The sequence below is a fragment of the Poeciliopsis prolifica genome, unplaced genomic scaffold, assembly GCF_027474105.1.
Source record: "Poeciliopsis prolifica strain line A6 unplaced genomic scaffold, Auburn_PproV2 SCAFFOLD037, whole genome shotgun sequence".
NCBI lineage: Eukaryota > Metazoa > Chordata > Actinopteri > Cyprinodontiformes > Poeciliidae > Poeciliopsis > Poeciliopsis prolifica.
In genome coordinates, this window is record NW_026562412.1 from 4,317,877 (window position 1) to 4,341,943 (window position 24,067).

General features: G+C 37.3%; 2 protein-coding genes across 4 annotated transcripts; one reads left to right on the plus strand and one right to left on the minus strand.

Moving 5' to 3' along the window:
• Window positions 1–51: 51 nt before the first annotated feature.
• On the minus strand, window positions 52–3,415 carry iah1 (isoamyl acetate hydrolyzing esterase 1 (putative)). The gene is made up of 6 exons (XM_055053333.1): window positions 3,327–3,415; window positions 3,183–3,235; window positions 1,949–2,100; window positions 1,688–1,849; window positions 1,487–1,608; window positions 52–977 (listed from the first exon to the last, which is right to left on the minus strand). The coding sequence occupies exons 1-6, from the start codon at window positions 3,387–3,389 to the stop codon at window positions 801–803; spliced, it is 729 nt and encodes a 242-aa protein (XP_054909308.1). The 5' UTR covers window positions 3,390–3,415; the 3' UTR covers window positions 52–800.
• A 766-nt stretch (window positions 3,416–4,181) lies between these two features.
• rpap1 (RNA polymerase II associated protein 1) lies at window positions 4,182–23,911 on the plus strand. Of its 3 annotated transcripts, none has more exons than XM_055053321.1 (27): window positions 4,182–4,243; window positions 4,895–5,091; window positions 5,170–5,318; window positions 5,512–5,604; window positions 6,186–6,318; window positions 7,339–7,485; window positions 7,579–7,803; window positions 8,281–8,396; window positions 9,143–9,241; window positions 9,316–9,417; window positions 9,488–9,655; window positions 10,160–10,339; window positions 10,418–10,552; window positions 10,632–10,802; window positions 11,373–11,530; window positions 11,687–11,848; window positions 11,921–12,116; window positions 12,973–13,082; window positions 13,161–13,356; window positions 13,969–14,115; window positions 14,266–14,408; window positions 15,066–15,492; window positions 15,882–16,000; window positions 16,456–16,687; window positions 16,777–16,953; window positions 19,196–19,252; window positions 23,310–23,911. In XM_055053321.1, the coding sequence occupies exons 2-27, from the start codon at window positions 4,896–4,898 to the stop codon at window positions 23,448–23,450; spliced, it is 4,179 nt and encodes a 1,392-aa protein (XP_054909296.1). In that variant the 5' UTR covers window positions 4,182–4,243; window position 4,895; the 3' UTR covers window positions 23,451–23,911. The 3 variants fall into 3 exon arrangements, with proteins under 3 accessions (XP_054909296.1, XP_054909295.1, XP_054909297.1); XM_055053320.1 differs by lacking the exon at window positions 4,182–4,243 and adding an exon at window positions 4,316–4,393; XM_055053322.1 differs by lacking the exon at window positions 4,182–4,243 and adding an exon at window positions 4,411–4,752.
• The last annotated feature ends 156 nt before the right edge of the window (window positions 23,912–24,067 follow it).

Here is a 24,067-nt window from a genome sequence, read left to right on the forward strand (position 1 = left end):
TCATCCCTTTTCTACGTTTGAGTGTTTTTGCTTGTATGAATAACATCTTGGTAAGAAAAAAAATCTTTATTGTTAAACATTTGACTTTTACAACTGTGTTAGAAACAGAAGAAAAAAGTAATTTTTCACCAAAAAAATGCAGACGTTTTTGGATTAACTTCTGTAATTTTCAGGAACTTTCTTTTGGATGTTTGAGTTTGAAACGTGTTATTTAAAAAAAAATTGGATTAAATTAAATCTAAATTTTATTTCAAGAAAATCTAGGACATTTCTCATTTAAAAGTCAAATAAATTTGATATATAAAAATTGGCATCTTAAATGTCCATGTTTTTTCTAGAGAATTTCTGATTTTTTTTTTCTAGGAAATGTTAAACTTTTCAAACTCAGAAATTTCTGTTTTTGTAGAAAATTTGAGATCTCAATTTTGGAACTTTTTAGCAAATTTTCAACTCAATTTTTATTTTTTTCTAGAAAACATGAAATGTTTAAAAAAAAATTCTACCAAATCTTCAACTTTTACAAATTGAAATTTTAAAGCTATTTTCTAGAAAATGTGCAATTCTCAGTTTCTGAATTTTTAAAAACAAATTTGCAACTCAAAAATTTTTTTTTTCTAGAAAATTTCTTGAGATTAATTTAAAGATTTCTAAGTCCTTGCCACCCCTTTCTATCCACAGTGGTGCTAATACTTCACAGTAGAGTTTTGACTCCACTTGCTGTAATTCCAAAGAATTAGCTAATACTTTGGGAAGTCTAAAGTCCACTGCTCGTTTTTAAGCTTTCCAAGACGTTTTCTGCTTCATGAGTTGCAGAGGAGGCTGCTCTCTGGGCTACTGGTGTCCACGTCTCCCCAGTAAGGCAGAATGAAGGGCAGATGAGCCACACGGCTTTCCAGTATGCTCCAGAGATGCTGCGCCACAAACTGGTTTCCCTTCTCTGAAAGGTGGAGCCCGTCAGACAGGTAGGCGGTGAAGTCCTGGACAACATTTAAATAATTCAGTCATTTCAAGACAGCCAATCAGACTCTGGCAAACTGAATCTTTCATTTTCATCCATTAACCTCTTGAACAAACTCCCAGGAACTGCTTGAACGTGTGGATAAACCTTTAATGTATCAAATACAGTTACAGATTTGTACCAGCTCAGTCAAAAATACCTGCATGTTTGACTAAAATATTGGTTTTGTTTTCAGGAAAATACTTTATATGAACACAGAAAGTCAGATTCTGAGTATATTGTATATAAATTAACATTTTTAAGTGTCTTGATGGTGCCTTGAAAGATTTTTTCACATTTTGGTTTTTGACCAGTGCTGCCCTCTGCTGGGTGGCGGCCAAACTAAAGCACTAAAAGAAGATCTCTGCTGAGACTATTAGATAATTGATTACAGCTCATTTCAAACCAATAAACCATTAATTGTTTGTGACTCTAATGAGACAATGGAAAAATGTACTGCATGTTAATTACAGCCAATATTGCACTCACTTGTCCGTCTTTCTGCATGAGCGTCCAGAGGTCCAGGACGTCCGACCCGCACTGACCAGCCGCCTGAACACATGCCTGAGCGTACTGTCCCGCCACCGAGTTGTGCCGATTGAGAGGACATCCTGGTGGAAACACAACAGGAAGCAATCGGGATCAACACAGGAAACAAGGAACAGGACAACCCAGAGGTCCGGAGGTTACCTTTGAGGATGCACTCCTTCTCCCAGGCCGGCTCGTGAATCGGAGGAGGAGTGATAAAGATGACTTTGTCTGCTGCAACACCAGCTGAGGTCAGAAACCTGCTGATCTCCTTCAGGTTCTCTGAATACTCCTTTAGAGGGACGTGCTGCTGTGGGTTCTTATCTAAAGGAGACAGAAAACTTCTGTACCCAAAACTTATGTACTTTTTAAAGAAGTAAACCTGAAGAAAGCAGATAAAACTCTGGACTCCTTCAACTGTACCTTCCAGCGAAGCATCATTCGCTCCAAAGAATACGGTAACAGCTGCTATGTTATTTTCTGCTGGATTCTGGCTGCTGATGAGGCGAGGAAGGACGATTTTTGCCCATCTGGAGTTATAACCAGACAATCCTCTGTTCACAACATCACATTTCCTAAAAACAGAATGATTCAGATTCACAGATCTATCAAATATATAATTAACAAGATGTGTTGAAATTTATTTTGTAAAAATTAAGCGACTTATGACAGGGTTTAAAGCCCATTTGAGCTCCAAAATGAAATCAGGTCAAATAATAATAATACTATTATTATTATTGGCAGTGACTAATCAAAGATAATTCCGCTAAGGCAGAACAGTTCAAATATTAAACCCTATGCATATATCAACATTTGGAAATATGTTGACATTTTATGACAGTTTATTTATTTATTTTTATTTTTTAAGTAGCCACTTTAAACATATTTCACAATTTATTAAAACAAGAAAACAGCAAAGCCACTTGAAAACTGTCCGAGATTTATTTAAGAAGTTCTAAATAACGTCTGACGGTAAACCAATCACGTCAAGCGTATTTTAACACCGGTTATCTAGCTTACGAGGCGCACTTGAATGCACCATGAGCATTACGCCGAGGCTGTAAACCACTGTGTAAAGGCGCAATGTCCAAAGAAACAAAAGTGGTGGGGAAAATAGCGAACTCATCATCAAAATTTGAACATTGACAATAATTGACTTCATTATGTGAAAAACATAACTAAAGAGCACCTTTATTTAAATATATTTTACAATTAATTAAAACATAAAACTAGACAGTGAAGATGAAAATGGATACAATAAAAGTACAACACAACATTGGAGAAATTTTATCGTAAATCAGTCACTTTAAATTTGTTTTAATATAATAATGTCGTGTACGATGTGTACTTGAACGCCCCACAAGGTTGTCGATGTCACCGTAAGACATCGTGTAGAAGCGCAATGTCCAAACAGAAATGAGGAAAAACAGCAGACTTCTCACCAAAATGTAAACATTTACATGTATAAAATATACATCTGAAGGTTTTATAAAGTCTGCTACAATTAAAAGAGGTCGAACAAGTTAGCAAGTTAAAGAGAATAAAGCTTTCTGGTTTATCATTATTCGCATTTTGTTGTGACAAACTGTTTTTATACAGAACAAATCTCTGATTATGGAAATAAATGAAGAAATCGTTGAATCTGTCATCTCCTCACCTTGCAAGTTTATTTGCAGTTTCTGCTCCCCATCCACTGGGTTGAAATGAAAACTGAAACAGCCACAAACAGAAATGTTACAGGACTTTTGCAGGTGACGCTGAGCAAACAGCAGCCAGAAAGGCACTTCGCATCATCACCAACCTGCGTGATGGAGTCACCAAATAAAACGACTTTAGGCCAAATTACTGTGCTCAACTTAGACATGATTCAAAGCTTCTCCTTTTATTTTCTTCTTCCTCTACGGGGGTTGGCAAACAGCTAACAGGCGAAACACTGCCACCTTGTGGATTAAAGTTTATAATCTGGAACAATAAATACTATGATCTGTAATCTGACAATTTAGATGCCTCTGTATGTGTCTTTATATAGTTTGAATGTGTTCTGTGCACATTATTGAAAACTTATTTCATGTAACTCTTCCCTGTTGTGTAAAAAATTTAAGTCAAGACTTGTTTGATCAAACTTTAATCGTTATGTAAAAACATACAGTAGCAACTGTATCAGTGTTATTACTATGTTTTCACCACTATAGTTTTTTTTATTACATTTCTACTGATACAATACTACTATTACGACTACTACTACTAATACTAATGATAATAATGATAACTTGTTATTATCTAATAATGCCCAAGGTCTAAGCTGTTTGGGTTTTAAGACTTTAGATTTAAAAATGTATGTATGTTTAAAGATAAATAAATATTTTTTTAAAAAATTACAGTGGACAATAATAATCACAAATTATCCCTACTTACTTTTCAAATTCTTCTTTTTTCTTTTATTTTCAATTAATTCACCCTCGATAATAACTGTTTTGATTATTAAGATTGAATTGCTTGAATAATTAACGAGAGAACATGCACACATTATAGCAAAGGTAAAATAAGGAGAGAAAATACCACGGGTTATCTATGTCTTTTTTATTCTGCATCACTCTTTTTGTCTTCCCCTTCGCATGCTTTTATTTTGAAGGAGGCGTCTGTTGTCCTACACTAAAAACCTTCCGTGTGAAACAAGAATCTCGGTTAGGATCCTCCAGGATTTAACTCTTAATAAAGGTTAGCTGGCACTAAATTAATTATAAATATTATTAATGAGTGTTTTTACTTGATGAACTGCAGTATGGTTGTGGGATGTTTTGTCTTTGACCGGAATATTTGTAGGATTTGAAGCTAACGGTCGCCCAACGTTTACTCTCGCGCTCAGATGTAAGCTGCACGTGAAGACAGAACATCATCATCATTTTAAAAAGAGAATTTGTCGTTTTTTGTTTTAACCGGATCAGATTGAGCTTCTGGGTTTTCCTATTGTTCGTGAACCTTGATGAACCGTATCGTGATTTCGGAACGGAACGATGATCCGAAACTGTTTTTACTGGCTTCGGCTCATTTAAAGCAGACACGCCGCTTGACGTCCAAAACAACCATTTATGACAGTCAACAGTATTTTGGACATGAATTAGATTTATGAATTACTGGCACCTATTTATTTTAATAGTTATAACGGAAACAAGTGAGCAGTCTTTGTAGTCACGTAGTTTATCTGTGTTCTGCTGCATTAAGACAGGGTTTGTTACTTTTTCTTGTCAACTTTTATTTTAAGTTTTTTATATACATATTTAAAAATCTCTTTGCTATATGTATGCCTTGTAAATGTGAAATGATGTCCAGAGAAAGCTGTTTAATGTCATGTTCTGTGTCTTTGAGCAGGATGCTGCGACGTCCCAAACCGACAGACTCTGAGGCGGACCTCCTGAGGGAGCAGGAGCGCTTCCTGACCTCTGGAGCGCCATCGGCTGCCTCTATGGTCCGCCGTCCCGACAAAAGGAGGGGAGAGGCTGGAGACGCTCAGGGAACGGACAGCAGCGAGAATGAACGAAATCAGAAGGACGTGGTCACCATAGAAGGTTGAAAATGAGCCTTTGCTATTGATATTTAAAGTTCTATTGGTAGAAATATTGAACTTCTGAATGTTACTGCTGCAGATCTTCCAGACCAGTTGCCCTCTTTAACACCAGCCCCTCCGAAGAAGTCTCGATTTAAAGCCAGTCGTGTAACTTTTGAGAATGACGATGCTGGAGAAAGGCTGGATAGACATGATACCCACATCAGCGCTGTTCTCTCCAGGATTGTGGTGAGTGTTTTTGACAAATCATCAGCGTCCAAACTTTTTGTCATGTAGGCCAAAATCATTGGGTCAAAATAAAAAATGTAAGTTCTCATCAAATATTTGCACATTTTTGTACTGAAAAAGGCATCTACTGTTGTTTTTAAATTTTAAGCATCAGTGTTTTTGCTTTGAGCCTCATGAAGTTGTTTACTTGAAGGAGAGAGACACCAGCTGTGCTCCAATATCTCTACCAGCGTTTACAGGCCTGGCTTTTCCGAAGGTTCTGCACCGCTCAGAAACCAGCACTCAGGTATTGTCCCAATTTCTTATAAATACCTAAATACAAATTACTTTACGAAGTTCTTTTGGTCTAGTTTTTCAAATATCTTTGTATACCTGAAGTAAGATAAAATTGTCAAATAAGTAACTTTTCAGCAAGATAGAGGATTTTGTTTTTAGTCAGTATCGCTTTAATATTGATTGAAATAAAAACAAGTTCCACTGGCAGATTATTTCACATATAGCAAGATATTTTTCCTATGTTATAAGTGAAATAATCTGCCAGTGGAACCAGTACCTTATTTTTATCAATATAGATATTTGCAGTAGAAACTACTTGGTTTTGCAGTGCATACATCAGTTTGAAGTAATTTTTCTTGGTTTGTCCAACAGTTTCTAAATACATTTACTGGTTGGTAAATGTAACGTGAATAATATATTCCCAAACAAAATTGAAATGTATTTACTAGAGATGAATATTTTGTAAATAAATATTATAACATCTGTAAATGAGTTCCCAAAATGTGTAGAGGTCAATTTGGACTAAGTACCTTTTGCAAAGCATATTTACACAAATAAAGTGGATTTGGTTCTGTCCTAATGGACCTCCAGGTTCCGTCTTCGTCATCCAAAGGGAAGAGGAGCATCTTTGCTCGTCAGATTGCAGCTCAGAGACTAAAAGAGGACAAAACACTGAAACCATCTTCAGCTGAACCCAGAGATCAGATTCTCTGTTCTGATCCAGGTGAGTATCATTAAAATGTAACTCCCATAAAAGCTGCTTCCTTTCACTAAGTAGCTCCTCTTTACTTACATATATTCCTGTTATCAGGATTTGTAAGAGAGCTTGAAATCCTTAAAAATATTAGCATTTTTTTATAAGGTGTTTTCAAGGTTTGGAAAGTGCTTTATATTCAAGCCTCACAGTTTTGTAATAAAGTTTAATCTACTGTTTGATTAAAAGCCTAAATTTGTGAAGCATTACAATGTGTTCCAAATTATCATGCAAATTGGATTTAACCCTCTGAGGCTCAAATTACTTGCAAAGACTAGCTAAGTAGCACTGAGCTGTTGCAAATCTGCAACATCTGCCTGGAGAGGGTTAAGTGTCATAAAGATTAATTTTTTTTATTGTGCTATTAAATTTATAGATGGTGTTGTGTGTCAGGGCTCTTTTAGTCACTATAATTAATTTCAGGGAGCTGGTTGATTAGTTTGTCTGGTGAGCTCGATGAAAGAAGGATGTTCCACATTATTAAGCAGGCCACAGGCCAGATATTTACATACACCGGATAAAAAGACGGATTTAATCTCACTGTCTCAAATTAAATCAGTCTCAAATTTATTGTTTTAGTTTATTTCTGTTTGAAAAGAAAACTTGGTGAGAAAGTTTTTATTTTATTTTATTTTTAAATATTTATCATTCCCAATTGATTTGTGTAATTGAAAATAAGATTGGCTTATATTTTATATGTTAAACAACATTATTGAAATGGGGATTTTGTTGTTGTTGTTAAATTTATTTTGTTTTCAGATCTCGTTAGTGTACAGGACGTGAGAGAAACTTTTCAAAACTTAAAATTTTGTCATGTTTTAGTTTTACTGTAGAATACTACCATGAAATATTATAAATTAAGCTAATTATCAATAATGTTTTTTATCTTCAAAGTTTGGTGCTGGAAAAGTTTGAAAACTTATCTTGAATGTGCTTGAATTTTACTGTGAGAATAGTGTCTGAACTATGTGTAAATGCAATTGGGTTAAGGTTCTAGGTTAGTGTCCGGTGAAGGCCTTCCGGGTCCGGACAGTTCTGGAGAAACCTTGAGGATCCACCAGGAGAACCAGGCGAAGCTCCATGCGATGTCCAAATCTGAGATTCTAGAGGAGCAAACGAAGCTTTTATCTCGCCTTGGTGAGAAGTAAAATTCTTCTGAGATAAAAATATTGTCTGCATTGAATTAATTTCCAGAAACAGATTTTATTGACGGTTAAATCTCCTTCCCAGATCCCAGACTGGTGGAGTTTATCAGATCTCGTAAAGCTCAGAGTGCCGTGTCGCCTGGTTCCCCGTCTGAACACACAGCAGCAGCAGATCCATGCAGCGAAGAAGATCCTCCTGCTGAACACCCAGAGAGCGGAGAATCCTGCAGAACCGCTGCCGGGTCAGTTCAGAGTCCGGCGGAGGCGGAGATGGAGGAGGAAAGCGAGGTGAAATCACCACCTTTAACTGGTAAGTTTTTACATTTTAGTTTAATAATCTTCCACTGGTAAGGTCCAAAAGTAACAAAATGTGTTAAACGAATAGGTTGCAAAATTAATAACATACATGTTATAATTAAAATTATATTATTTAATTATATAAGTTTTTTTATTACCTTAAATGCAAAATTTACGTATTTTTTGCACAGTTTTGGCTTAAATGCTGAATATGTTGAGTCTGTATACTCCAGGTAATGATTAATCAATTACTAAATTAGTTCATCATGATTGATCTGATTAATCATTCCAGCCCTAATTATTATTAGATTATTACAGATTGATTTTTCAGCAAACGTTAACTAAGCTGCTAGGTCTAGTTAGCTAAACAACAAATCAGCTCATTTGTAAAGTATTTGCTTCATTTAGAAAAAGTTCCTCTTGTATATTAAATATTTTTTTGTCTGCTGGGTTTTTTTGGCTGATTTTGCGTTGATATGTTTTAATTCAGAGGAGGACCTGCCAGTGAAACCCCAGAAGCAATGGATCCACATGGACACTTTAGAGCCGGAGAAGTTGGAGTGGATGAGAGATTTGCCTTCACCCAGAAAGAAAGGAACCAAAAAGGTACTGGACTGAAATTCTTTATTTATTGATTTCTTAATTCAAATCTGTTGATATTCATATGTTAAGTGTTTTTATTGCTATTTGTTTCATTTAGGAGACTTTGGTATGGAAGTGCTAAATAATTTTATTGTAGTTATTGAAAATTTATTTGAATATTTTATCAATTAATCAATTAATTGGATTGAAAAACTTGCACATTCTTATCAACAATTACCCTTTTTAGCATAATATAATATTTTAATGTAATGTTATAAGTCAAAGATGCAAATAAATAGTTTAATTGACTTTCAAATTAAAAAATAAAAATGTCATACCAGAATAGCATAGAATTAATTTTAATGGATGTAAAGCTTGAGCCTTTCTGTTTGACTGAGCATCAGTGCAGCGTAGGGCTGATCTGCTGATTATGTTTTAGTTTAACTACTTAATAATCGGACAGCTAAAGGTGCTTAATTCAACATTTAAACCAGGAGAAGTTAAAACTTGTCTGAACATGTTTACAAAGTTTTTTTATAATCTTAAATGAATATATATATAGGTTTGTACAGTTTTGGCTTAAATATTGCTCTGAAAATGTTTTTTAAGCAAATTCCATTTTTTGAGGCTGCATACTTCAGTTAATGATTAATTGATTACTAAATTAGTCGACTCTTCTTTCAGTTATTGATTAATCACAATTATTCCGATTAATTGTTTCAGCCCTAGTGTGTATTAGTCAACTTGTTTGCTTTTTCTGTGTCCTAAAGGCCATGCAGGCTCGTTTTGACTTCACTGGGACCTTAATTCCTCCCTCAGAAGATCTGCCGACCCACTTAGGCCTGCACCACCATGGAGACGAGCCTGAGGTCTGTGGCGTTAAACGTAAAATGACTATCTTTATCTGTGTCGCGCTGACAATGACTTATGGCTCTTCCCCCAGCGAGCCGGCTACTCCCTGCAGGAGCTCTTCCTTCTGTCTCGCAGTCAGCTCATCCAGCAAAGAAGTCTGGCTCTCAACACTCTGGCCTGCATCTTCACTAAAGTATAAAGTCCTTGCTGATTAATACCTATAGGGAAACCTGCAGAGACCCAGTTTTATTTTTTACCTTCAGGCCCGAGGTGGAGAGTACCAGTCGGTTCTGAAAGGCAGCGTGACGTCCACGCTGCTCGATGCCGGTCTGCTCTTCCTGCTGCGCTTTGCGCTGGACGACAGCATCGAAGGAGTGATGTCTGCAGCCGTGCATGCGCTCAAAGCACTGCTTGTGTGTGCAGAAGATGAAGTAAGATCCAAATACACAGTGATTACTGCACACATCGTCCTAGCTCAATCATAAATACTCTTTGAGATTAAATACTTACCAGAATAAAGTCTCAAAATAACCAGAATGAAGTCATTATTTTATGAGAACTCCGACCTGAAAAATAAGAAATTAACATGAGGAACATTGAGCATCTTAAGTGATACTATGGTATAAGTTTGACCAATAATGCAAAATAAATAATTAATCTTTTAACACATCAGCATGACATTGAAGTGATTGTGCATCAGTTCCTGATAACTCTGAGCTCTTGATATTTTTTCTGGAAAAATTGTGATTTTTATTGTGATATTATAGACTTTTTTCTCATAATTACACAAAAAGCCAGGGGCTAAAACTCACAGAATGGATGATTGAAATAAAAACCACATATTTGAAAACATTTTCCATCATTTGTAATTAATTTTTTAGATAAGAAAATCTGAGGTTTTTATTTTTACTTTATGAAGCTCCGGTTTGTTTCAGGAGTGCTTGGACTGCACGTTCTCCTGGTTTTGTGGCCTGGCGGGTTTCCCGCTGCTGCCGTCCTCACAGGAGGAGGAAGGTGAAGAGGACGAAGGGCTGGATGAAAGCATGAGGGAGACAGCCAAGGAGAAAGAAGAAAGGAAGAGTGATTATGATGTTGCCAGGCAGGATGTTATTAAGGTAACGCTCTGCTTTGTTCACTATTAAAATCTTAGTAACCTTTTTCTGTTCTGCAGATAAAATCTGTCCATGTTTCAGGGTTTGTTGAGGATGAAGCTCCTCCCCAGGCTGCGCTACATTCTGGAGGTGGTCCGACCGTCCCCGCGTGTGGTTCAGGACGTCCTGCACGTCCTGACGCGCGTCGCACGACACTCCCTGTGGTCTGCCACCCAGGTAAGATGAACATGAGCAGCAGAAGGCGAGTCACGCTTGAGACGTTTGGATTACGCTGCGCTGCATCTCTCACACTCAGGTGTTGGACTGTCCTCGTCTGATGGAGACAGTGATGTCCGAGTTTCTTCCCACTTCCTGGACGTGTCCACCGTCCCTCAGTCCTCCGTCTGTTTACGGTCGTCCTGTGGCCGACGCCATGAAGCTGTTGAGGGTTTTGGCGACATCTGGGAGACATGCATGCGCCAGATTGGTGAATCAAATCAAAATGCCTGAATTTCAAGGGTTGAAAAGTGCTTAATATCCAGACCCTGTAAATGCTATATATAGTTAAAACCAGATATTTAAAGATAACTTTTCTCACTGTTTGAAGTTAAAATTGATCAAATTTCTCTTGTTTTGGGTTTGTTAGAATTACCAGAATTATTTCTATTTACTGAATGCCAGAAAAAAAAGGTAACTTTTTCAGACCAGTCAGGTATCTTTAAGAGAGATTTCAAAGCATGAGATTTTGTTTTATTTTAGTTTCCCTTTTAGAATGAATAAAACTATCAAAATGCATGAAATAACAGTAATAAATGATAATAGTACATTGAAAAGTGGTTTTCCCTCCAAACTACGCTGACAAAAAGTTTGAAAATTTGCATAAATGTCAAAAATTGCTTCATCAGTTAACTTTTATCACATTTTTACTGCTTTAAAGTTAGAATTTTAGTACTTTCCTCCTTACTTGTAGTTTAAATCAGTTTCCTATTCTAGTATTTTTCACCTTCGATGAGTTTGCCTTGATTTTAAATGTATTGCGTCTGCTCTTCTTCTCCAGTTAAACTCCCTGGGAGTGCGGGAACGCTTGTCCTGCCTCCTGAGCGCCGAGCCCAGTGAGCTCATGATGGAGCCAAACGAGGCCCTCCGGATCACCACTGAGGCCTACAGGCTGTGGGCTGCAGCAGCCGCCTACGGACAAGCCTGCCAACTGTACATGTGAGCTACTTTCTGTTTATAGCGGCTGCTTGAGGTACAAATCTTTGAAGTAGTGCAAAGATTCCCTTTTATTGGAACTAATCTTAATCCAACAATCTATCAGTCAACAATTAATTGTAAGTTGTTTGAAGATGCCAGCTGTTTTTCTCTCTCCAGAGACCTGTACCCGGCCTTGGTGCGGACGCTGCAGACTCTCAACAGCATCCTGTCAACCTCAGATCCTCTGCAGCTGCATCGTCTCTCCGCTCTGCTGTCTTTGCTCACTCAGGTCTCACACACCGCTGGCTGCCATCAGGAGCTGCAGGCTGGCATGGTCAGGTACTGAGGAGGGACAAGGTGCTAACATTGTCCTTATTTGATGAAAGTCTCATCTACATGCTGCTGTCTCAGAGCTCAGGGAGAGGCGTGTCCCCCTCCTCCGCCTGTTTCCTGGGGACATGTTACTGGTTTGCAGCCGCTCCTGTTGGGGCATTTGAAGGGCGTAGTCAAAGGCCTCGATGATCCAGTTCAGAGAGACGGCGTCCTGACTTTGTTACCTGCTTATCTGGTCTTCCTACAAGCTCACTACCAGCAGCTCTCCAGACAGGTACGCTTACCTGGAAACTGATTGGAAATTTGGGTTTTTATTTATTCATTTGAAAATTTTTATTTTCCATGGTATGACGTATTAGGACCTGACTAAGACTTTTTAAAATTATGTCAATGATGTCATAGTAATAAAGATGCACTATCACAAAAAACATCCTAATATTACAAGAAAAGAGTTGATTTTATGAAAAGAAGCTTCTGTAGCGTCATCAAGATCTGATGTGATAAGTTTGGCAAGTTCGGGTTTTTTTCCCTCAAACTAAACTCCGTCATTTTAGATTATTTGTGTAGGACTTCTTATGAAACATCTACTTCACTCTGATTATATTACAACTTTATTCTCGTATTATTAGGCTTCATTCTGGTAATATTATAACCGTAGTCTAATAAAACTGTGATTTCATTCTGGTAAAGTAACTTTATGTTTATATTATCATAACTTATTTTTTCTATTATTATGACTTTCTGGTAGAATTATGACAACTTTATTCTTGTACTATTTTCATAATATTATGGTTTTATTCCAGTCAAATGACTTTATTCTCCTATTATCAAGATTCTAACTTATATTATTATGAATTTATTCTCATAATATTGCAACTTTATTCTTGTAATATGACTTTATTCTCTTTATTATGCCTTTATTGTTGACTTTCTTCTGGTAATAAGAAACATCCGCATGGCTTTAATACTCCGACATAATTTCACTGCAACTATTTTTAGAAACAAGAACGGGGTGTTTTAAGTTATTCTCTAATCACAATGATCTATACAGACTACAGACTGCCTGTATTTGTACTATGTATTGTAATGTCAGTTCCTGCTAAGACTGTTTTATACGTGGCGTTCCTCAGACCTGCTTCAAGCCAGTGGAGACTCTTCAGGACCTGGAGATCCTGACGTCGGAGGTTCTCCTGCCTCTCATGTGTCACGATGTCGTGCAAAACCTGATGAAGAATCTCAGGTAACGCTTTAGTAGCGACCGCACAGAAACTTTCTTTTAAGAATGTTTTCATTCAACACACTCGTATGTTCACTCTAGGTCCTCCTCGGTTGTGTGTAACCTTCAGTCCAGTCCTCAGAGCCCAGAGATCACGGCCAGCCTCCCCGGTTTGGGATGTTCAGGATGGAGGGATCGTCCAGGACTGGCTGCTCCCAGCTCTCCCTTCGCTCTCCTGACAGGACTGGGACTCGTCTTTGAAACCATCACAGAGATCCATAAAGGTCTCAGTAGGAAGGTAGATCTATGTCATGCTATCTATGCATTGGTGTTGGCCATAAATTTAGTTAAATTTTGTTTTTTTAAATTAACTTTTGGAAAATCTGCATTTTCCTCAAATTCAAAAATAGTTGATTGAGCCGAACAGAAAACTAAATATTACAAGAATAAAGTCATAATAGAACTAGAATAAAGGATGGATTAATTAGAACAAAAAATTACTATTTTTTGATTGGCATCTTGTGAAGTTATACTTTGGCACAAGATTTAAAGATAATATCACTATTAGTCGGACTTTTAAAAAACTGCAAACAACTGAATCCATTTCAATAAAAAAACTGATTTTGGTAACTTTATTGAAGCTTTTTTCTCCTTTTTTTATTTAGTAATTGCTAATTACTAATCGTAATTGAAATTTCTCAGAGCCTGTCTAATACAACTCACAGAAAGGATGATTGAAATGAAAGCCATTTTTGCAAATATTTTCTTCTAATATCTTTTTAGAGAAAAAAGTGACTTAATATTATATATAGTATGAAAAAAATAAAACATACTCTGGTTTATGTTTTCTCCATTTTGGGCCTCAGGTTTAACAATGCTTTCAGCTCTGACCCATTCCTCACCTCCGCAGTTCTCAGGCCTCCTGCTCTCAGAGCCTGTGATTGGTTACCTGCGCAGCTGCAGCCAGGCCACGCCCACTCTGTCCCACAGCAGGTCCTGGCTGCTTCGCCACGAACATCACTTCCTCTACCTGCTGCTCCGGCTGGCGCACAGACTGGTGAGTCTGGATTCAATTTAAACCCAACTCCTGCTCAGCTGTTCAATACAAACAATGACATTTACAGGGTCTGTACCTGCAGGACAAATAGTTTGCACATGAGATTCATATATTTCACGTATTTCCACTCTTTATTTTTATGTTTTTCAGGTTCCAGTTGAGCCTGAAGTAGCCAAACATGCCTCACTTTACCACCAGGTGGCGCTGGTGCTTCTTCCTTGGTTACTTCCAGGCAGTGAATTCCTGGCACACGAGTTGCTTTCCACTGTTATCTTCAGTAAAGACTTTATATCGTAAGCCAGACCTTTAATTTTCTCAGTTTAATTATTGAAAAGCTTCCAAGAAGCGACATCCGTTTTCTTTGTAACCGTCTTTAAATGAGCAGAGTGAGAAAAGGAGACATAATTACTTTTGGAGAAGTAAACTTGAGTTACAGAGTTCAGTCTGGATTCATTTATCTTTTCCTTGTTAGATTAAGATTATCATAGCTATGAGAATCTAACAAAGAGCATTTCTTCACCTAAAGATCCAATGTTTTCAATAAGCAGTTCTTTGAATCTGCTTTACTCAAATGTGGTTGAAATAATGACCAGAAGCTGCAGCTTATTAATGTAGCTTAAAGCAGTGGAAGATTAGAGGCCAAATTAAACCATCGGTTAAAGTGACAGCAGCAGCTCGGCTTTATTTTGTTACAAAGTCGAAATCAACAGTTTTCAAGGTTTTCTGGAGGTATATTTGTGAAATTAGAGTCTGATTATGCTGGTTAGAAATGAATCAATTACTAAATTAGTTGACGATTATTTCTATAATCAGTTCAGGAACAATTAGTCAGATTAATTGTTTCAGCTCTAGTATCTAGATCCAAACCCGTCTGAGTTCAGCATTTAAATATTATCAGCTTTAGGTAATGATGGCACTAATGTGTTTAGTTTGTGTGTGTGGCTTTGCAGGGAGGGCCACAGCGGCGGACCAGAGGCTCTGGAGCTCGGGGAGCTGAAGCTGCACACCCAGCATCAGACGTCTCACTCCCTCCAGACTGTCGGCGCTCTCCTCAGAGAAGCCTGCACCCAGCTGCCCTCCATCCGAGGCTGCTACCTCACCCACCTGGCCCACCTGGAGCAATCAGTGATCACATCCCGAGACGTTTTCCTGGGGCGCAGCCCTTGGATCGGGTCCCATCTGCTCCCGGAGCTCACTGGCCCCACGCTCCCGTCTGACTGGCCGTTCATCCCGCTGATCGGCCTGTATGAGCGAGCCGGGGTGTCTGACGGCGGAGGGCTGGCGGTGGAGGAGCTGCCTCATGGATCTCTGCAGGCGGTGACCCACTGTCTGCAGTGGCTGCTGCTGCTGGAGGTCTGGAGGGAAGAAGCCCTGAAGGTACAAATCAAACCAATTGGATCTTAAGAGCAATTTTTACTAAAAATGACTTGAAAGGATTTTGGTCAAAATTCAGGCTTTAGATATGGCTGCAATCAATTATTTTGATGATTAAGAGCGGATAAAATCGACTTCACATGTAAGTTTTGGCTGATCAGCGATCTTCCAAAATTAAGGAAATCGGCGCCAATAAATGAGTGAACCTCTAATTAATAGGATAAAAGAAATTGGCACGTTCTACAAATTCACTTAAGCCTTTTTGTGAAAATACGAATAAATAATAAAATTTCTTTTTAAAATAAGAAAATAAATATTTTAAACCATTAGTTCAGTATATAAAGTTATTATCTTCAATACCGATCAGTTCTGGTGCTTCTCTTTATCTTCAGGTCGTCCTTCCTGTCGCCAAACTCGCCCGCCTTTCCTGCGTCTTCCTGTGCTCCAGCGATCTGTTCCTGGAGAGACCGGTTCAGAGACTGACCTGGGGTCTGTTCAGACTGCTCACCAGGTGAGAGCTACCTGGAATAGCACTGCCATCTCCGAATAAACAAGAGCTGAAACGATTAATTGGATCAATCGTGATTAATCAATCATTGAAATAAATGTTAACTAATTTAGCAATGAATTGATTGTTAACTGGAGTATATAGACAAAAATATAAACAGTTGGTGGAAGAAAAAAATTCACCGCGGTTTTAGCTTCACCTGGTTCAGATTTACTGAAGGAATGCTATGTTGCTGGATTTGAGGCAATAAAATGTTTGTTCTTTTTTAAGAAAGCAACTATATTATCTATGGATTTGCATCTTTAATGTATCTCTAATATTGTATAAAATATGTTTAAGTGATTAAATTAAAAATCTGTAAAATGTGACCTCCAACTGCACTAATTGATAGATTAATTAATTTCTAAAATAATTGATAGTTGCAGCCTTAGAGTAAACATTTCTCTTTTTCCTTTTAGGAGGTCCAGATTGGACTCTTTGGACCTGGATGTGCCTCCTCCGGGTCTGGCCTCCTTCCAGGATTTGTACTCGGCCCTTCTGGCCCAGTATGAAGCCGTGTCGTTTGGAGACCGGCTGTTCGGCTGCTGGGTTCTCTTGCCTCTGCAGAGGAGGTACAGCGCCTCCATGAGGCTGGCTGTTTTTGGAGAACATGTGGGGATGCTGAGATCGCTGGGTGTCACTCTGGACCAGGTTTGGTCATCACTTGCTTTTTAAATTTCAGCCATTTGAAAACAACCTGATTGATAACCTGAGGCGATGTTTTATCTCCCGATCTGAAGCTGTCCGTCCCCATCGAGCGGTTCACCTCGCCGCCTGAAGACTCCCTCCCTCTTCTTCGTCTGTACTTTCGCGCTTTAGTGACGGGAACCCTGAGGTTGTCCTGGTGTCCCGTCTTATATGTGGTTGCCTTGTCTCACATCAACTCCTTCATCTTCTCCCAGGATGCCGCGGTGCAGGTACAGCACATTTTAGTCCATAGCCTTAATAAAGAATGAATGCCTTATGGACCGCTCCAATAATAATAAATAAACAAATAATAATAATAAAAGTATTCATGTAAATATGTATAACACATATAATAAAATATTAAATAAGCACTATTTGGAGTGAAACTTACCTTAAGGAGCTTGTTGAGTGTTTGTGTTTCAAAACAAAACTACATAAAGTGCATTTTTAATCCCAAACTGTCCAGCTTTGTTTCTGTATCAACTGGATTCTCTTAAGGCGCCCTCTGCTGGATGGAGGCCAAACTGCCACACCAACAGAAAGACTAAGTGGATGTTATTAGCGACTTTTAAGCTAATTATTTGTATCCCAGACTGGGCTAAAAGTCTTGCTTTCCCTTTTGAAAGAGAACATGTTCTCGTCGTGTCGCCACATGATCAAGGTTTTAATTTGGTTATTTTTACACGCCACAGTGAGGTGAGCAACAAAAAGCAAACCGTGTAATTATTTCCGTTCCACTGGGTGCTGTAGCTGCAGTGAATCAGAGGCTGGATCAGACCTCAGGGATTTTACTTGATGTCACCAAATTAAAAAAACATTTAGATGAGTTTTAATGCCTCCTTCCTGTTGCTGATAACGACTTCTTCATATCCTGGCATTCTGTGGCTCTTCAGGCCTTTAAATGCTCCTCGTTTCTTGGAATGTTTCTCCATTTGGGTTTCCCATTGATTCCAGCTTGTTGGCTACTGCCTTCAGTTTTCATAGCTGCTCCGTTATGGGTCAACTTTTTCCAAATCAGACACGGACAGAAAGTCCTTCAGAAACAGAAAAATAAGTTAAAACAGTTGTTTCTTGAAAAAAAATGCTTTAATAGCATGATTGTTGCTGTATTACGTAGTTAAATAAACAAAATGCAGCAGAAATTGATTTCAAAGTCCAATCGAAATATGTATAATTAATTAATTCAAATCTAATTAATTTCTAAATACAGTCCATTTCAATTATATACCGAAAGTATTACACATTTTTCTATATCATTAAGTTATTTATGTTTTGGCTTTTTAGTTTTTCTAACTATTGAAAAAAGTGTCTTTTTACTCCATGAAAACTCAAATTTCACGCAAAAATCTTTTGCCACGTGTAGAATATAGAAATTCATACGTTATGTTGTTAAAAAAAAAACCATTATGTATAAATTATCTTTGGCTGCTACATGGTTAAACATTCAGGATGAAAATGTAATAAACACTGAAATTAAGTTTTTAAAAATACAAAAAAATGTTTTAATATTAATACATATGAACAAATATTTACAAAAAAAAGATATTAATGGTGTTTAAGGGGAAACAAACAAGCAAAAACTCAATAAAAATAAATGTAAAAGTACATTTTTATGTCTTTTATTAAAAGATATTGTGACTTTAGGTTTACCTGAGGAAGAACTCATGCGGATGTGTTTTCCTGCAGCGTTTTGGTGTTGCTCTGTACCAAAAGTGATAATAGTTTGTCTTGCACCTGGCTGTCTCAGTCGGAGCTGACCAGAGTGGTTTCTTGAAAAAGCATTCACACCTTTGGTATGCAAACTTTAATTGTATGTGACACAGCAGGAGTGTGAAGTGAAAGGAAAACATCACACAGCACTTTGACTCAAAAGCAGTAATTAAGTCAAAACTGTTAAAAAAAGATATGTATATTTTGCTTTTGAGGTACAAAAAATATACTTTGTAAGGATCTTCTAACCAAAAACCGCTCAAGTTTTATCTTCACCTGGTTGAGATTCTGCCAACAAAGAAAAATCTTCTATTAAGCACCTTTTACTTTCCAATTATTAAGCATTTTAAGGAAAACAATAATCAATAATTAGCCCTTGATTTTAATTCAAGCAAAAAGACCCAAGCTTAACTTATTGATGTTAGAAGTAGTTTTTTAAGTGTAGATGCATCTTTTGCTACAAGTGATCAAGTGTTCACTATATGAAAATTTGATTGCATTTTAGACAATAAAATGTTCATTTTGTTGTTTAAAAAATTTATTTAGTTGTTTAATTGTATCTTTCAATGTATTTCCAATGTTGTTTAAAACATGCAGGTGGTTAAATGAAAAATTAGCAGAATGTTCTTTTTCTTTTTTGGATTAATCAATAGAAAAAAGACATTTTTAATGATGCCGTGTAGATTTGCTGCACCGGTTTGTTTCTTGGTGTTAAATTTGACCGACATTTCTCCAGGTTATGATGACTTGTTTTGTTTCCAGGAGGTCGAAGCGACTCGACTGAGTATGCTGAGGAAGATCTACTATCTGACTGACGAGGTAATCCTACCCTTTCTGCACTTTCTGCTCTTCCTCTGGTTTTATTTGTTCATTGATCTCATCGACTCTGGCCTTTCAGTCTCTCCCCACATTTGTGGAAAACAAGTTTGTTTTCCAATGTTTCTCTGCTTGTTGGCCTCACTTCTCTTTTCTTTCAGTTTGCTGAACTGTTTTTCACAGTTTAGTTTTACTCTTAACATTTTGCACCTACAGTTTGTTTGCTGGTCTCTTTAGTTCTGCAGTGTTTGCACACACTGACTCAGGATACGATCAAAAAGTTTATTTTAGTAATTCAATCCAAATGAAAATACTGTATAGATTTATAAGATTATCTGATAGATATGAAGTATTTATTATGATGATTTTTCCATAAGGAAAATATGGAAAAAGATTAGGACCAATAAAAAACTAGGATTTTGACTTTTTTCTCAGAATTGTACAGTGGCTTATTAAGGCCATTGTAGACAGAAAAGAAATAAAAGGTGAAAGAAATTTCTGCCAAAAAAATCTCAGACATTTTTAGAGAAACCTGGACATTTTTCAGTTTTGAAAGTTGAAAATTTGCTAGAAAAATTTTTCTGAATTTTGAAAATTTTTAATTTCCAGGAAAATTTTGGTAAAAAAACAAAAAAATCTAATTTTTTAATATAAAATATGTTCTGTATCCATGCATGTCAAAATCCAAACAAAAATCAAAACATTCTCATGTCAATTATGTTGTTGGTGAACTTATCACAACTGTTTCTTCTTTTTAGATACGATTTGTAAACCTGCACTTTGTACACACTCGAAACCCGTCCAAAATTAATTTGGTAGATTCGAGATTTAAGTCCTGATTGTCTTCCATATAAAAACCACAAAAAAAATAATTTCTAAAGAAGCTGCATCCAATAATATTTTGGGAAAGTTGAGAGGAAGGAAAAAGTGGAGCATATAAATACGTATAAACAGCATTTAGACAGAACCAGGTCATGATCCAGAACTTCCACATTTCTGGTGTTGCGTCTTATTTAGAGCAAAGAGATAAAAAAACAACCTGAACTGTGACTCAGTGGTCCAAACTCTTACTGTTCATGTGAAAGTTTTGCCTTTTATTTAGCCGCCAATGTCCATTTCTAGATAAAGTTTTATTGGTATTATGTAATACTTTCCTTGCCAAGGAAACAAGGTTCCAGATTTTAATTAATAAATTAATAAAGATCAAAATTGAAATATGTGACTCTGTTTAATGAATCCAAGCTTTTCCTTTTTGAGCTGAAAGAATTTAACTTTGTGATTAAATTCTGATTCATTTAGATGGACCTGTGCGTGGTTAGAGAAGGTTATGATGTAAGAGTAACGATTTTATTGCAGAAACTTCTAATTAATTTGACTCATTTTCTGCACCAGCCCAACATTTTTCACCAGCTCCTCCATAACATCTGATTAGATCCCGCTGTAATCACATTTAGTGACTGACTGAAAGAATTTATTCATCCCAGACGGCTTCTGGCCTCAAAGCCGATTCAGTATTTTATGAAAATTTGATTCAAACCACATTAGGAAAGCTTATTGAAACAAATTATTACAAATAAATAGTAACTCAGCCGACATAATGCTGATTATTTTTGTCCTCCACTCCTGTAGTTGTGGGTAAAAAACGGCTCGAGTCGGAGCGGATCCGCTCCGCGTGTCGTTGTCCTCGGTTGAAACGGCGAAGCTCACGTCTTCCCGATGCGTTCAAGTGTTGGTGTGAGAATCGGGAAGAGTGTAGAAGTGTCTGTGTTTGGGTGAAGTGATTTGTTAAAGGCGTTTGAGTCTTCAGCCAGACAAAAACATGCAACCTATAACAGTTGAAGCTGAAAGAGGGGAGAGCGATGTGCAGAAGGACGCTGAGAAATGAAAGAGGTTGATGTCAGACATTTTGATCTAAGGATGAATGAAAAGACGTTGATTTTCACTGCACTGCAAAAAACACAGAATCCTACCAATTATTTTTGGTCCAGTTTCTAGTGCAAGTATCTTAAAATAAGAGAAAACTAACTTACAAATAACTTTTCAGCAAGATTTAAGAGCTCGTTTAAAGTAACTAATTCCTTACTATTGATTTTAAAAAGTTCTACTTGCAGATTATTTCACTTATAACAAGACATCTTTTCATGTTATAAGTGAAAAGATACTTGCACTAGGCCAAACATGCTTGGTAAAAGTTTGTGTTTTTGTAGTGCAGATTAAAGAAAATATGCAACTGAGTAGGATTTTAAAAAAGATGTTTAAAATGAGAATCTAGTTTCTAATGCAAATATCTCAGTACACTTGAAATAAGACATATATAGTTATATATGCACCTATATATTAATGAATAAAAACTGTAGGATTATTTTACACAAACCATGGGAAAAGTGTCTTAGTAAAATACATATTTCTGGCTAACAAATTACGTTTAACTTAGTCTTTGTCTTATTTCAAGTGTACTAAATATTTGCATATAAATTGGACCCAAAATATTTGTTAAGACTTTGTGTTTTTGCAGCGCAAATACACACAACATTAATTTTGCTATTTTGTTTGCGGTTCTTCTTACTGAGACCCATTTTGTTTCTACTCTTTATTTTAGAAAAATGAAATCTAGATATTTATTTACACCTTTATTCAACAGTATAGATAATTTTGTGTTTGTTGGAAGTAATTTAAGTTCTAGTACCTTCAAACTTCACTGTTAGTTTGATGTTTTTGGGAACAATAATCCTCTTTTATTAAAACCTGAACCAAATGCAATTTAGGCTTTATTATTATTTACCGGTATAACCTGTTTTTGAGTCCGTCTTCTGTATTTTTTCTTCACAAACTTTTACTCTTTCTGACTCTTTCCACCTTGGCAGGGTTCCCAGTATCAGTCAGGCCCTTTGAAACATCCGTGCTGAAACATCCTTTATGTTACCAGAAGACAAGCTTCCAGTAAATATAATATTTCTCCATGGTGTCCTTAACATATTTCAGGTTGGATCAAAAGTGTCTCTTTCACCGAAGTGGAGTTTTGGCCAGATAGTTTCACACTTTAACTCCTGTCTTGACTAAATGTTTCCTCATTCTTCATCCAAAGCGTTGAAATCAGATTTCAACAATCGGAGCTAGACAATAAAGATTTCCAGTCCCGAGTCGAACTATTTCCCACAATGCTCTGTGGGAAGTGTTGTGCTATTGGTTACATTTGAGGATGTGTTTCACAGCAGTGGTTTCTGCTATGACTCAATAATAAAAAGCTTTAAAGGAGGTAATTATGTCAATCCTGACCTGAGAAACAAGAAGCAGATACAGCAGTTCTGGGTGGAGCTTTTGTATTCTCGTGTGTAAATGCGATTAATTGTTGAAGAAAGAATGTTGCCTTAAAATCTATAATGTTTGATTTACAGCTGGAGTTTGTAACTTTTATAACAAATATTTGTTTTATGTATTTGTTGAAACTGTGACAGTAAAATATTAGACTGATAATCTGTGAAAAAATTAGCTCCTCTGCCCCTCCCAGCTAAACAACCAATCAGATCCAGGAGGACGGTCATAACGCTGCCAATCACTCTCGTGTGGCGCTGCACATCCCCTCATTCTACTCCCCCATTTCACTTCTTCTACTCTGCAGCTAGCATAGCCACCACTGACAGCAGAGACACTGTTTTCCTGTAATGGTAATTTGTTTAGCAGCATGTACATAAGTTGATTTACAGCGTTAAGACTCCAGGTCCTGATTTATTGTTTTTGGTGAGGAGCGGTAAATTTCTTCAGATGGATGAAGTTGAGGAGATTGATTTTTATTTTTTTTCCAGATTATTTGTCTCACTTCGTACTGTAAAAAGTGAATTCTTCATAAACATTTCTGCAGCTTTAGCTGAGAAAAATCTTGGAAGTGTTCAATATGTATTTTCCCTGGTGTGGGGGATTCACCAATTTATTATTCCTCTCCGTGCTAATTTCAGGAGGTACCTTTAAGTCTGTCCTCCTTCACCTTGTGCAGGGAAAAGCAGGTAAAGACGAACACCTGCTGCGTTCCTCACATCCTCCTCACTCTGTTTTTCATTTCCAGGTGTTGAAGAACCACTTGCTTCTTTTCCGACTGACCCAACAGCACCTCCAGCTCGGCTTTGACGTGTATGCACAGCTTCCCGCCGGCAGGGCGGAGCGTTTAGAGAGCGTTCTCGGTCTGCAGGATGACAGCGGAGCCTGACTGGACGCACACCAGTAACATAAGGGGACTTGGAATAAAAAGAGACAGGATGAAGCTGTAAACATGTAAATTGCATGTTGGGAGGGAGGTTGTGTGATGTCCCATCGCCCTGGAAATGGCACGGTCACCCAGATTTTTCCGCGTCCTGTTCCAGCATCCGAGCAAGAGAAGAATCAAATCCTATCTGGACTCGGCCCAGCTGTACAAACAATTCAGAGAATTAAAAGTACAAAAATCCTTTTTCAGTGACAGCCAAAGGCCAAATACAAACCCTGAGAAATGAAATGCAGATGGGACAGAGAGGAGGTGCTGCAGTGCTCGTCTCCATGTAACTTCAGCTTTTTGCCAAAGGGTTTCTTGCGATTGAAAAGCCGCCCAGGACAGAGTTTGGCATCTGGTGTCCTGCTCTGCAAGTGCCTGAAAAGTTCTTATTATCTGTGAATAAAGCGTCTCTCCGACGACCATAATGTGTGGTTCTGTTTTTATTCAATAGCCGTGCTACAACTTCATAAAACACGTTATTTGAATGGAAACCAAAATGAAAACTAGCAAAAAAAGAAACACCAAACTCTGGAAAACAGCTGTTTCAGCTAAATTCATTAAAACTTCACTGAGCC

Bases quoted from the DNA above. Each gene is read 5' to 3' on its own strand.
- iah1 (XM_055053333.1), bottom strand. From the start codon at position 3,389: ATGTCTAAGTTGAGCACAGTAATTTGGCCTAAAGTCGTTTTATTTGGT. The intron at 2,101-3,182 runs GTGAGGAGATGA...TTCTGTTTTTAG, and splicing joins ACTGCAAATAAACTTGCAAG to GAAATGTGATGTTGTGAACA. The intron at 1,609-1,687 runs GTAACCTCCGGA...TGTTTCCACCAG, and splicing joins GAAGGAGTGCATCCTCAAAG to GATGTCCTCTCAATCGGCAC.
- rpap1 (XM_055053320.1), top strand. The intron at 5,092-5,169 runs GTTGAAAATGAG...TTACTGCTGCAG, and splicing joins GGACGTGGTCACCATAGAAG to ATCTTCCAGACCAGTTGCCC. The intron at 10,553-10,631 runs GTAAGATGAACA...TCTCACACTCAG, and splicing joins CCCTGTGGTCTGCCACCCAG to GTGTTGGACTGTCCTCGTCT.